This window comes from Cygnus atratus, chromosome 24 (genome assembly GCF_013377495.2).
Source record: "Cygnus atratus isolate AKBS03 ecotype Queensland, Australia chromosome 24, CAtr_DNAZoo_HiC_assembly, whole genome shotgun sequence".
Taxonomy (NCBI): Eukaryota; Metazoa; Chordata; class Aves; order Anseriformes; family Anatidae; genus Cygnus; species Cygnus atratus.
The window spans coordinates 6637777-6650027 of NC_066385.1; the positions used below are offsets into that span (position 1 = coordinate 6637777).

Sequence of the window (12251 nt, forward strand, 5' to 3'; positions counted from 1 at the left end):
AGCTGCTTAATACAGCTGTGAAGTTGTGCAGCTTTTTATTAAACGTAGACCGCTTAATTTTGTGCTTGAAATAACCCATTGGGCAGTTTAAAGGAATGTTTCTGTAGGGGAATAACTCTTGATGCTGTAAAAGAAAAGGGGGCGAGTGGGGAAGGATTGTGCTAGTGGCTGAGTTGGTGGCCATGTAAAACCCCTGTGATATCCCAGCTCTGTGTAATAATTTTAAAGGTGATAACACAGAAAATCGCAGCCTCAATAGCGACAAAAAGGCAGGACAGCTGCACCCTGCCCCTCCAAAGGAAAGCTGTAGGGTGCTGGCAGAGCACGGGCTTGCTGAGCCCCCAGCGAGGCTCCGGGTGCTGTGCTGGGAAGCGGGGGCGAGGGCATGATGAGCGGCTGTGGGGCTGGAAGCTTGCCCTGTCATGGGTTTTGGTTCCAAGTCCTCTGCCATGACAACCAATGCCATACTGGAGTTTCTTTAGGCTACGGCCTTCGAGCGTTTCCAAACTCTCTAAACAAATTCCTTTCACAAAGCCTAATAAAATAGGGCTAACAGGGCTACGAAGATGGCGAAGGGTCTGGAGGGGGAGACGTGTGAGGAGAGGCTGAGGTCACTTGGCCTGTTCAGCCTGGGAAAGAGGAGGCTGAGGGGAGACCTCATCGCGGCCTACAGCTTCCTCGCGAGGGGAGTGGAGGGGCAGGCGCCGATCTCTCCTCTTTAGTCACCAGTGATAGGACCCGCGGGAATGGTGTCAAGCTGAGGCAGGGGAGGTTCAGGCTGGACATCAGGAAGAGGTTCTTCACTGAGAGGGTGGTCGCCCACTGGAACAGACTCCCCAGGGACACAGTCATGGCACCAGGCCTGTCGGAGTTTAAGAAGCGTTTGGACTGTGCATGTAGTCACAGGGTCAGAATTTTTGGGTAGACCTCTGCGGTGCCAGGAGTTGGACTCGATGATCCGTATGGGTTCATTCCAACTCAGGATATTCTATGCCCAGCTGATTTTCTCATCCTGTTGGAAGTTAAAACCTTATCTCTTGTACCAATCTGTGTCCCTGCATCCCTCCCCGTTGCTAATTAGTCATATCTGAGTAAATAAGCTGAAACCTTCCCCTGTGCTTTGGCACTTGGGAGCTCCTGGCCGCCATGTCCTGGAGGCGAGGCAGCTTCGTGCTGGGCAGAGCACGGGGGGGCCGGGGGCTGCCAGGCCCCTTGTCCCCAGCTGGGAGCTGGCAGAGCCCCCACGTCCCCCCGGCCGCCAGCTGTGTTCCTTCCTGTCAAACAGTGTGTTACCCTACGTGGTTCTCAGGTGGCTTTAATCACACGTGGACCAGAAACATCTAGAAATGCTAACGGTGAGTCTGACATCTGAAAATCCCTGGTTTGATTTCACTGCCATTGGTAGCTTTGGGTGCAGAAGGTCTGTGCTGGCCGCTGCGTCTGGTTGCAGGTGCAATGAAGCTGGTTCTTCAAAGCTTCTGCTGCCTTAAAGCTTCAGCCCAGCGTGGGGACGTTGCTCGGGTTGGCTTCCTTTAGCTTCCACTTCTGGGCCAGCGGCTCAAAGAAGAAGGACATGGGCGAGATGAGAGCACAGGCTCCAGCAAAGAGGAAAGAGCAGGCATAGGTCTGCGTGTAGTCATACAGCCACCCTGTGGGAGGAAAGATCGTTAGTAAAGCTGTTGGATTTTCTCACCAAAAGCCTTTTGGGAGGTGGGCGGGAAGTGAAGGATGTGTGTTCTCATTTCAGAATGCCTCCGATATTTTCTTTAGGTTACCTTAACCATGGCTGTGCAGCACGGACGGCTGGTGCCTGGTCAGGTTAGGATGGTTGTGATAGGTGTAACTGGCAAATGTGTAGGATGTTCTTCCTGGGGCTGATGTTGCCGGATCCTTGTAGTGGAAGTGGATTTTAATCTGATGGAATTTAATCCCCAACTTTTTTTTCCTGTTTCAGTAGGTGGGCAAGAAGTAGCTGCTGCAGCAGATGTTAGGTCCCATTGGTAACAAGTTGACTCCTTTGCAACATCCGTACTGCAATCTCTGGATTCCCCAGACCTGCTGCCTTGTGAGCAGGCCCAATTTAACACAACCTGTCTAATATGAAAGATCCCAGACCAAGAGCAGGGAGTGAACTTGCTTAAAGGTAGCTTTGCCAGCACTTAAAAGGAAAACCTACATTCAGTAGAGACTCAGGTATCTGCAAGGGGGCAGAGTGCCTTTTAAAAATGACCTTTAAGTGTTTTGTTTGGTTACATCATATCATCTAGTATCTGGACATTTCATTTTAAATGTGCATAATTCCTCTGTTTGAATCTAAAATATACAAAGCAATAGGAGTTGCTACTGTGTGTAATAAATTCTGTAACATACTCCCAAATCTGGCATATGGATGCACAAGGTGGGTTAGCAGCAGAGTGGCCAGCTGAGCTAGATCTGCTACTGGTCTACACCAGAATTCCTCCCTGACATCCAGAGATTTACACAATTTACACCAGTGTTAGATCTGGCCTGAGTCTGGGATTCTTAAAACTGGAAAGGAGTGGAAACAGCAACCTTGTCCCAAGAGATCCCGGCTTTGCACTGGAGCACTGTTCCCGCTGTACCTGTGAGCACCCCAGCTCTCAGTGGGAAAGGGAGTGATGCTGCTCGGGACGTGGCTGTGTGACTGGCAAGAGGTGCTAACGTTTCCTTCCTGTAGATTTGTATGGCCATGGAGGTCCGTAGAACGGGGGAAAGGCTCGTGCTGCTTTGCTCTACTGCCGCTTCCCTGTGGGCTTGCCAGCGGCATTTGGTTTGTTATCCCATGCCTATGCTGTGAGGTTTCAGCTCTGTTTTTTTCTCAGGGATATTGTTTGAGCCCTGCATGTGCCTTGGCCAGAGGGCAGAGCCAAGAACCCATCGTGGTTGGACTAGATGATCTTCAGAGGTCCCTTCCAACCTCGGCCATTCTGTGACGGTGCTGTCTGTCGGAAGGGGACCCTGTGGTGTAGGACATGGTGATGCAGGTCCCGCTCCTGGGCCCTGTATGTTGTGCAGGGTTGTTTATTCTGAGAGGTGGGATCAGTTTTTCCTGTCTGAAAGTCTGTGAGATGTGGACAAGGGATGCTAATGTAGTCATTTGTAAGATGTAGGTGTCCAGGACAGAGTGCTCTAGTTGTGGAGCTCTGAGTATTTCTATTATTTTTAAAAATTGCCTTCTGGATATTTATAAATGTGGGATTTTTCTGTTTTTTTCTATAAGCTCAAGCTAGTGCTGAAGCACCAGCATAGCCTCCTGGCTGGCAGAGCAGCGATGGTGATGCCTTCACCACCAGACGTCCCAGCCTTCAAAGCCTGCGTTCCTGCTCCCTGAGCAAAAAATAAAAGTAAATTCCTGCTGCAGAGAGCAGAATTAGAAGCCAATGGTCTGCAAAGTGCAACAGAGCAGCAGTTTTGCAAGCAATGCCGGTAAATCCCTGGCATGTAAAGTGGTACAATGCAAACAAGCACTGCACATGCTTATGCTGTGGGCTGTGGTTGGGTTGTTGAAATTGCACCACTGCTCTGTGATCAGCAGAGGGATCTGGCACCTCGGGGTTTTGTTTATTACAGATGTCCTAGCAGCAATATCTAGCATGAAGAGACAGGCAGAATTTAGGTGAGAGCATCTAAATGTATGTGCCAATGCAGCTTTCAAATGATTCCTTCCTCTCCCCCTTCACCGCACGTTTGTTGGGGCTGGAGTTTTTGTGTGCTGGCTGCTGGAATCTATTCTGTAATCTCGGATTACGTAGTTTGTTTGGTTTTTTCCTTTTGCAGTGTGAGTTACTGATTTGTCCTGTTTATGGAAATAAAATATCCTCTCCCTCCTTAGCTTGCTTGCGGCTTGCCAAAATAATGTTTGTTTTGTCTTGTTCCACTTTGGTTTTGTTTTTCAGAAGGGCAGGAGCGTCCAACAGTGCTGGCAGGCAAACAGCTGTGAGCAAGCCGTCAGGCTTCTCGCCCCAGGCTTTCAGTCGGGCTGGCTGCCTCCAGACTCGAGGGCTTTAAGTTAAAGAGATTTGCAGGTAAGTCACCTTTTCGTTGCATTGTGATTAGGCTTTGCTCTAGTGTGTAAAATAAGCATTTTTTAATATGTGTGTTAATATTATGTCTTGGGGTTCGCTATAAAAATTTGTCTTCATAAAATTCTAAAAATCGTACTTCTGAAGTCGAACTTTTAGGAAAGTCAGCAGCAGTCAAAGGCACTAAACCCCAAGATATTACAAAGCATTTAAATCCCATTCTGTATCCTGCAAGGAGCAGCTGCTTTTAGAAACTTAATCAGTAGTTTCTAGTCCCATTCAGTATTCATGCTTAATACAGCTGTGTTGGAGGAGGAAAAATGCAGAAGAAAGAAAAAGAATTGGAAGAGAAAATTGCAGAAAACTGAAAATTATCTTGTATCACAAACCTAGATCCTGATCTCTGAATCATTTCCCTCTTGCTCTGCTTACATTGAGACGGATCAGTGACAGTTTTGCTTCTTGGCTTTGTTTGGCCTTTATTTATCCCATCTGTATTAAGAAGACTGATTTCTGTGCAAGGCCTTTTGCAAGAAACCTGCTTGCTTTACAAAATCCAGACATATTCTCGCAGTGAGTGGTTAGCATCTTCAGAATGCAGAAGGCTTCCAATTAGCAAAAATATATTGGAAGCAGATGAAAATGTAGCTGCTGTGTTAGCACGTATGATGCATGGATAAAGGATTGCCAACTTATTTCTTTTTGTACTGTCAGAGAATTTACTCAGATGGTTTTACAGGTATTGCTTTGTGGTGGACATACATCTTGTATCAGCAGAAGAGATCTTCCCTGGTATAGGCTATGTATCACTGTGACAGTGTAAAGCACGCTGTCAATGGAAGTACTTAAGTTGCTTGAAATTGCATCCATATACAGAGTTTGGCCAACCTAGAGATATTGATTAGGGAAATCAATCTTTCTCGTGCCCGCAGTACAGCAGGCTTGCTAAAACTTTGCAGCACGGAGGTGGTATTGCAGAATACTTGGCAGCTTGGAGCCAAGTGTGCCTGCAGGCGTGGGGCAGCTGCCAGCGCGGGGCAGGAAACAGCAGATGAAGAACAGCTTGCCAGGTTTTAGGCTGAGTTCAGGGCACATCTGCTAGGTGGGTGATGGGGCATCGTTCACACCAGTGTTTGACCTTGCAGCTTTTTCTGTTCACTTTCATTGTAGGAACAGCTAAGATCCTCGTTCCAGATATGAGGTGTGGCTAAGGGTCAGGAAAAGGATGAGCTTTGTCCTGGCCTGGATGTATGGAAGAGAATGAGCCCCTCTCTTGTGAACAGAAGCTCATTTCTGAGTGCTTGAAATCTGCCAGATACTCAAAACTGTCTTGGTTTCCTGGCAGAGGGAGAAGAGGAAAGGCTTTTCATCCTCCTTACCTTTGGGCCCAGGAGCTCTCATGGCTAAGTAGCGTAATCTTCTTCAAAACAGGAGATTACTGGGACTTCGCTGTACATTTCAGTGCCTCTGCTCGGTAGGGCTGCTGCTGAGCCTGTTCAATCCTTGCCTTTATCAAGCTGTCTCCCCTCCTGTCCCTCTGTTTCTAGCTCAGTATTAATAATGCATTCTTAGTGGTAAAATCTGTGGTAGTGTGGTCACCATTGATCTGTTGTGGTCAGGCTTATAAAGGGGGGGGAGGCGGGGGTTGGAGGCCAGCATCCTTTTTCCCATGCAGCTGTTAGACTGCTGGTTGGGCTTTGCAAATTCATGAGCAAAAACATTGCCTGTGCATAAAGATAATGTTCTTAAATATGCTTTTTTCTACTTGGACAGAAAGACCATCTGTGGATGCTTACGGGTAGGAGAGTGAACCAGAAGTACATTTAATTGGTGGATATCTGCGGTGGGTATGTGTGGTATGTAATGTATGAGCTACCTGCTAGAGGAGGTCCACCGACGGCTGCTATCCCAGCAAAGAAGGAAGCAAATCCCAAGTAGCTGTGGAGTTTTGGCACACCAACTAGATCTACCTGATTGTAAAAACCAAATCAATAATTACTGGTAGGGTTCATGTGAATGAGCAAGGCACAAAGCACCTTTTCTGGGGAGTTTCCTTTTCAGCTGCTATAATATTTTGGGAGGACTTTGCACATGTAGGTCTGGTTTAGCCTTGAATCCGCTCGCCTCCTTAAGGTCGGCGCTGAAATTACAGGGATGCAAGGTGCGTTGCTCTCATCCCGCTGTTTGGGCATCTCCTGAAACTGGTAATGCTGCTGAGGCTTTGAGGAGGCTGGTGTAAAATCTGACTGCATTCCTTCCCGGGAGGAAATCCCAAATTGTAATGTTGTTTCCCTATCCAGATCCTGCTGGAACTGGTCTGTGTGTTACAGATAATTCAGGGGTTGGGACCAGATATTCACAGCTCCCTGGTTTTGCCTGAGTGCTTGTAAATGAATGGATTCATTCTGGTTCCCAGGAGCTGGAGCCATCTCCTTTAGAAAGGAGGATGTGGGAAGCAATTAGCTGAGTCAAATCGCTGACAATCTGCAGCAGACTCTGGGTGCTTTTGTTGCACCTGGGCTGTGCGTGCCAGTCAGCAGGCTGGGGGGGAGACTGGGGCTCTCGAGGGGCTCAAACTGGGGGGTCTGGAGGGGAGACTCCTCTGATGCAAGTCTGCACCAGCCCAGGGCACTTTAGCTTTAGGAAAAGGTTGTTAGGTATTTTGTGGAATATTGCTGGAAACACTGTGTATTATTATTTTTTTGTTATTATTTAAAGAAATATCCTCACCAGCACAGGGAGCACCAGAGCCAGGAATCCACCGCAGAAAATGGCAAAAGCCACAGCGTAGGTCATGAGCAGCGGGAAGGTGGTCGCCAGAGGGCAGAGCAGGTTGGTGATGCCACAGAGCACCAGGTAAGCCGCGTGGTAGTGGTACTTCTTGGTCCAGTTCTGGTCGGCGATCCACCCCGAGAGAAGTTGGCTGACTGTCTCTGTGATGCCTGGGGAAAGAGGAGGTCATCGAGCCTCTGAGAAGATATTTTTTTTACATTTTTTTCCCTATTTTGTGAGGAGCTGTGAAATGCATTCCGCCTGCCACTTGCTTTAAGGATATGGCCACAAAGGGCTGCAATGCCAAGAAGCCACAGGAAGGCATTTTTAGGCTGTTGTAAAATTCATGCTTTTTTCTTTACCTTGGTGCCTTCTTTGCCTGCGGGTGCACAAAAGTGGTCTGTAGAAATTCAATTAAGGGCTGTGCACTCAACAGAAAACTCTGAAGTGCCCTTCAGTAAAAATAGGAAAGAAAGGTTTGTCACTTGATCTTTTTCAAGAGGAAGAAAAAGCAGACTACTGAGAAGTGTTCATTTGTGTGTGTGTTTTTTTTAAGAAGCAAAAAAGGACAAAAGCCCAGCATTTTTTTGAAGGGTCAGCAAACCTTTGATACTTGATTTAATGTTTCCGGATGTGTTTTTATAAACTAAAGGTGAAAGGACTGATAACTGTCAGCTCTATCTTGCTGACCCTCCTACTCTTAATTCAAAATGTCAGATTAATTGCTGTGATCTCTTTCTAGACTCTTCCACAGCATGCATAATTTCTAAATGTTATACAGCACTGTAGAAGACAAATTTATTTTTGTGTAATAAAATATTTTATCATGACTGAGAATGGAGCCACTTTTTTAACCTGATGTGACTTCAGTGTAATGCCTTCTTTATGTCATTATTTTTTGGGGGCGGGTGGTATTTTTTTCCCCCCTTTCAGGTGAATATGCCAAATCCAAATGGCTAGATCCAATTTATTAGTGTGTTTTTGTTGTTTTTCTCTCCTAATACCGTATTTCTCTCTGCATACATTCCTGGGTCAGACTAGAGGTCCTGGGTTTCTGAGTGACTCTGGATTTCTGTGGCTTTTGTGGGTTTAAGCAAAGCAGGGAGATTTGTGGGAAGGCTTGGGAGGACTGGTAGCACCTATGCAATTTGAAACTTGTGTTTGTTCATTGCAGAAGGGATGGGTGATCATCTGGCTTAGGTTGAGAGAACCACCCACCATGTGAGAGCAACTTTGTACTTGTACAGAAGGCGACACTATATATACAGAATGGGGGGTAAGGGCTGTGAGCTCAAGCTCTTCCATGAAGATTTATTCTAGAACACATTTGGGACTATTTCTTGGCAAGATTTGTGTTGTATTTCTTTCCTATTTTGGCATCATTGTAATTATAAATGTGTTTAAAAGATTCTTTTGCCTACCAGCCACTGAAATGAGGTAAGAAGCATCCATGCTGCTTATGCCCAGCGTCCTGGCTCTTGCTACCAGGTGGAAGATGGGCACGAAGTAGGCCAAGTGGCTGAACAAAAAAGACCATGTAAAAATGCAGAAGAGGGGATCCTTCAAAGGGGAAAAGTCGAGGAGAGGCTGTGGATTTTCTTCTTTGGTCGCTGGGAGGGGTTTACAGCTACTCATGGCCTCGCTGGCTGTTTCTGGTGAGCTGTGGTCTGCAGGGGCTTTCTCCAGCCCTTCCGACACCTCTGCAATTGCCGGCCCAGAGATGTGTCCACTGCAGTGTGCCACGGGTTGCTCTGTGATGGGCAGGTCCTGTGTGTGGCCAAGCTGCACTCCCCTGTCAGGGGCTTCATCCAGCTGTCTAGCAAGGGTTTCTGAATCTTTTTTTGGCACTGAAGACTCATTGTCGTGATTTTTAGCAGAGGAGCGTTGAGGCAGCTGGGTGCTGATGGGACGCAGCAGCATGCTGGAAGGCACGAGGTTTAGCATGATGCCTCCAAAAATCAGGAGAGTACCTAAACAAAGACAAAAGATGCCTTTTTTTTTTTTCTTTTAGATCTTTTTTAGGATGTAATCCATGTTGGACATGGAGAAAGATCAGCAAAGAGGTAAAGGTGCCTTGCCGGAGCCGTTGTTCTGGCTTTTGGGCTGGAAGTCCCTTTCTTTCTGATGCATGCAAAAAGAAAACAGAATCTGGGGTGGGTTGTTTTATTTTCACTCATCAAAAATGATGGACTGTCCTGAAACAGCATAGTAAAAGTAGATATCCCCAAAGTAACCTAGAAAGAGGCCAAGTTGTTCCTTGGTGCATCCAATTTTAGTTTTTAAAAAGAGCCTCAGGTGCCTTCTTCACACTGAGGGATGTGGAAAGCGGGAGATGCGCTCACCTTGCCAGCCGTAGGAATCGATGAGGAGCTGTGTGAAGGGCGCTATCAGGAACGTCAGTCCCATTCCCGAGCGGGCGATGGCGTTGGAGAAAGCCAGCCGCGTCCTGCAGCGCTTGGCCGTCATCACCGCTGCTGCCTGGTAAAGGCAGCAGAACCCCATGCCTGCGACACGGGTGGAAGTGGGATGTTAGTGCCAAGAAGCGGCTGCTTCATATTGGGAGGTCTGGGGATTCAGAGGCGTGCTGTCCTAAGCTTATTCTCCCTGCAATGGAGGTGAAAATGAAAGCAGGGGCTGACTGCTGTTGCTATCAGTGGAGAACAGGATTTCGGGCATGTTGTTTAGTGTCCAGGGTTTTTGAGGCTGTGCACTTTTACGAAGGGATTAAAAGGCCAGGATTTGTGGCATATGTTGGGTCCAGGGGAAAACAAAACAAAGTTAGTGTGGTCTAGCATGTTGAAATTGGTATCTTATGTTCCTGAGCACGAAGCTTTGGGGTTTCGTGCAACATCTCATGGAAGGGAGCTGGTGGCAGTAAAGGGACCGGTGACGGTGGGGGCACAGCCTGGTTTAACTGAGCTGCTTCTGCTCGTTGTGTGCAGCGAGGTCCCCACGCGCCCGTGTGCCGCAGGCAGCTCACCCAGGAGGAGTCCCATGGAGACGCAGAGGAAGGGGACGCTGGTGGCCTGCGTGCTGAGCAGGCAGCCGCCGCTGACCAAGCCGGCCCCGATGACGGAGGTCGGCCGCTCGCCCAGCCTCCTGCAGACCACGGCCACCAGTGGGGCTGCAAGGGAAAAGAGGCAGAGCTCTTGTGCCCCAAAATGACAGCTGATGCTCCGCAGGGCCTGGAAACTTGGACCCTGGAAATCTGGGGGAAGAGGACGGAATTGAAGCCCAAACTTCCAGATTTCCTTAACCTGCTTCTTGCTGCACAACACAGCTCTGGTGAATTATTCAGCAGCTGGTTTGATTGGAGACATTAGTAATGCTGCTAGGGCTGAGGATTTGCTCGTGTCCTCTATAACCAAGCAGCTACAGCAAGGTGCCGTGACCCCGCGGCTGGGGACGGAGGTGCCACCCCCAGAGCACCCCAGTGCCCCATCCATCAGAGCAACCCGAGGCTGCAGCACTGCCCCAGCCCCCGTGGTGCCTGCTCACCTCCCAGGAAGCGCAGCGAGGACATGATGGAGCCGATCCAGCTGACTTGCTCCGAGGAGCCCCCCACCTCCTCTTGAAAAGCCACGAAGAAAATGCCAAAGGTCTTGAGCATTCCCATCACAAGCACGTTAACCTGAGTTCAGATCAGAAGCAGGTCAGGTGCTGCAGGGGACAGGTGCTGCTTTCCTGCTGCTTTGTGTGCTCCCTCGTTCGGGATAATTTGTTGTGTTCTGGGAGAAAGAAACTGCGAGCAGGGGTGCAGCGAGTGTTGGGGGAATGTCGTTAGGGTGGACTCGTGGTGGCCACGTTGTGCTTTAAGCTCACCCGAATCCTGTACAAAACTGGCTTTTTCAAAGAAAAAGAGCAAAATAACACCAGAGCTTAACTCTGCCAGTGTGTTTTGCTTTGCAAATTGTGTTTTTAGTATTAAAAAATAATAATGAACAGGTCTCAATGCTATGAAACATTGCCAGCAGAGGATGGGAGACGAGCAGAGCAGGCGCGGGTGTTTGCCAGCCCCATTTTCTTGGCTGGCCCTGCCACGGGGCAAAGGACAGTTGGTGCCCTCGGTGTCCTGCCTCCCTCCTCCTCGAGCTGGGGTTAACGATTGGCAGCTGTGGACACTGCCAGATGCACTCTGCAGTGGGGTGGAAGGGGGGAAGGTTTCCTGCGCGTCCCGGTGTTCCTAGCTGCGTGCCGGGGTTTTCTTTATCACCGACGGGGGGGATCGCCTGGGCTCGGCTGTTGGTATTGAAGCACGTGGCATGGGGGCGTGCAGGACCACTGCTTTCCAGGTGGGATTTCCTGGCTCCTGCGTAGTGACAAAACCAGCGTGGGGACAGAGGCGGCTCGGGGGAGGTGAGGATGGTCGCGTCCTTGCGAGCGGGGCCTGTGGCGACAGAGCTCTTTGCTCAGCCAGCAGCGAAGCAGGGACCACTGTCTGCCTGTCCGCGGTGTGGCAAAGCACTTTGTCTCTTAGTGATTGCCTATCTTATTCTGCCATCGGTTGGACAGGGTTAGCCTGTCCTGCATGCGCCAGACTTGGGACTTTCCACAGACCCCAGCTTCCAAAGGTTTTAGATGAGTTTGTTCTCTGCTTACCAGGAAGAAGTGGAGCACCGCTGCCCATGCCCACCCTCCACCTGTGCCTTGGCTTGCGTCTCCCATCGCTGCTGGTGGCTCTGACTCCAGCTTTTCCTCTTTCCTTTCCCCTGGAAATGAGAATTTTGGGGTGCAGTAGCTCCTTGCTTCCTTGCTGTTGCAGTTAACCTGTGAAGCTGCTTCCCTGAGAGCATCGGCTGCCCTTGAACCCCTTTGGTCCTTTCCCATTGAACAGGAAGCAGCATTTTGTGTTCGACTTGAGAAAGCTTTTGAGGATGGGTGAAGCTTTTACCAAGCCCTTTTCCAATGGATATTAGGTTGCACATAATCGCTGGCTGCAAACAGCTTAGACTCCTTTCTCCTTCCCACCAAATTGCTAAAGCTACTTAATATTCAGTGATTTCAAGTGACAAGCACCTCCCCGCTGCTTCAGAGCACGCAGTCTGTGCTTTAGAGCACAGGTTTGCCCGAAGTCGGGGGTTCAATGTCTGTTACCCGTCTTTGAGCTCTCAGGGGAAGCTGTCCATTTCCCACCTTCCTCTGCTCCCCTCCTTCCCATCGCCTCGCCTGTGCTGCACCTCCCGTGGTGGGGTTGATAAACGTGAAACTGTTCCTTACCGTCTTGCTGCTGCATGCTGGAAAACCTTCCCTGAAACAGCAGATTGCAAAGAGGAATCTTCTCTTCATTTGCTCCAGAAACAAGATCCCCCCATTGGGACCTGCTGCCCCCAGGTCTGGTCCCTCATCCGTCTCCGGGGAGGACAGCCAAGGCAGGAGGTCGGCGCTGGGGCTTTGTGGACGGAGCCTTCCTCCTCTGCACTGCCTCCAGGCCAGGAG

The 12251-nt window shown here is 49.2% G+C and overlaps 1 protein-coding gene across 2 annotated transcripts; it reads right to left on the reverse strand.

Annotated features, from left to right (window-relative positions):
- Nucleotides 1-777: 777 nt before the first annotated feature.
- Nucleotides 778-12242, reverse strand: SLC16A4 (solute carrier family 16 member 4). Of its 2 annotated transcripts, XM_035570614.2 has the most exons (9): nt 12033-12238; nt 11415-11524; nt 10314-10446; nt 9796-9939; nt 9158-9319; nt 8237-8785; nt 6774-6985; nt 5920-6013; nt 778-1649 (listed from the first exon to the last, which is right to left on the reverse strand). In XM_035570614.2, exons 1-9 carry the CDS (start codon nt 12046-12048, stop codon nt 1495-1497), a joined length of 1575 nt encoding a protein of 524 aa, XP_035426507.1. In that variant the 5' UTR covers nt 12049-12238; the 3' UTR covers nt 778-1494. The 2 variants fall into 2 exon arrangements, with proteins under 2 accessions (XP_035426507.1, XP_035426509.1); XM_035570616.2 differs by lacking the exon at nt 8237-8785 and having other exon boundaries at nt 1054-1649; nt 12033-12242.
- Between the last annotated feature and the right edge of the window lie 9 nt (nt 12243-12251).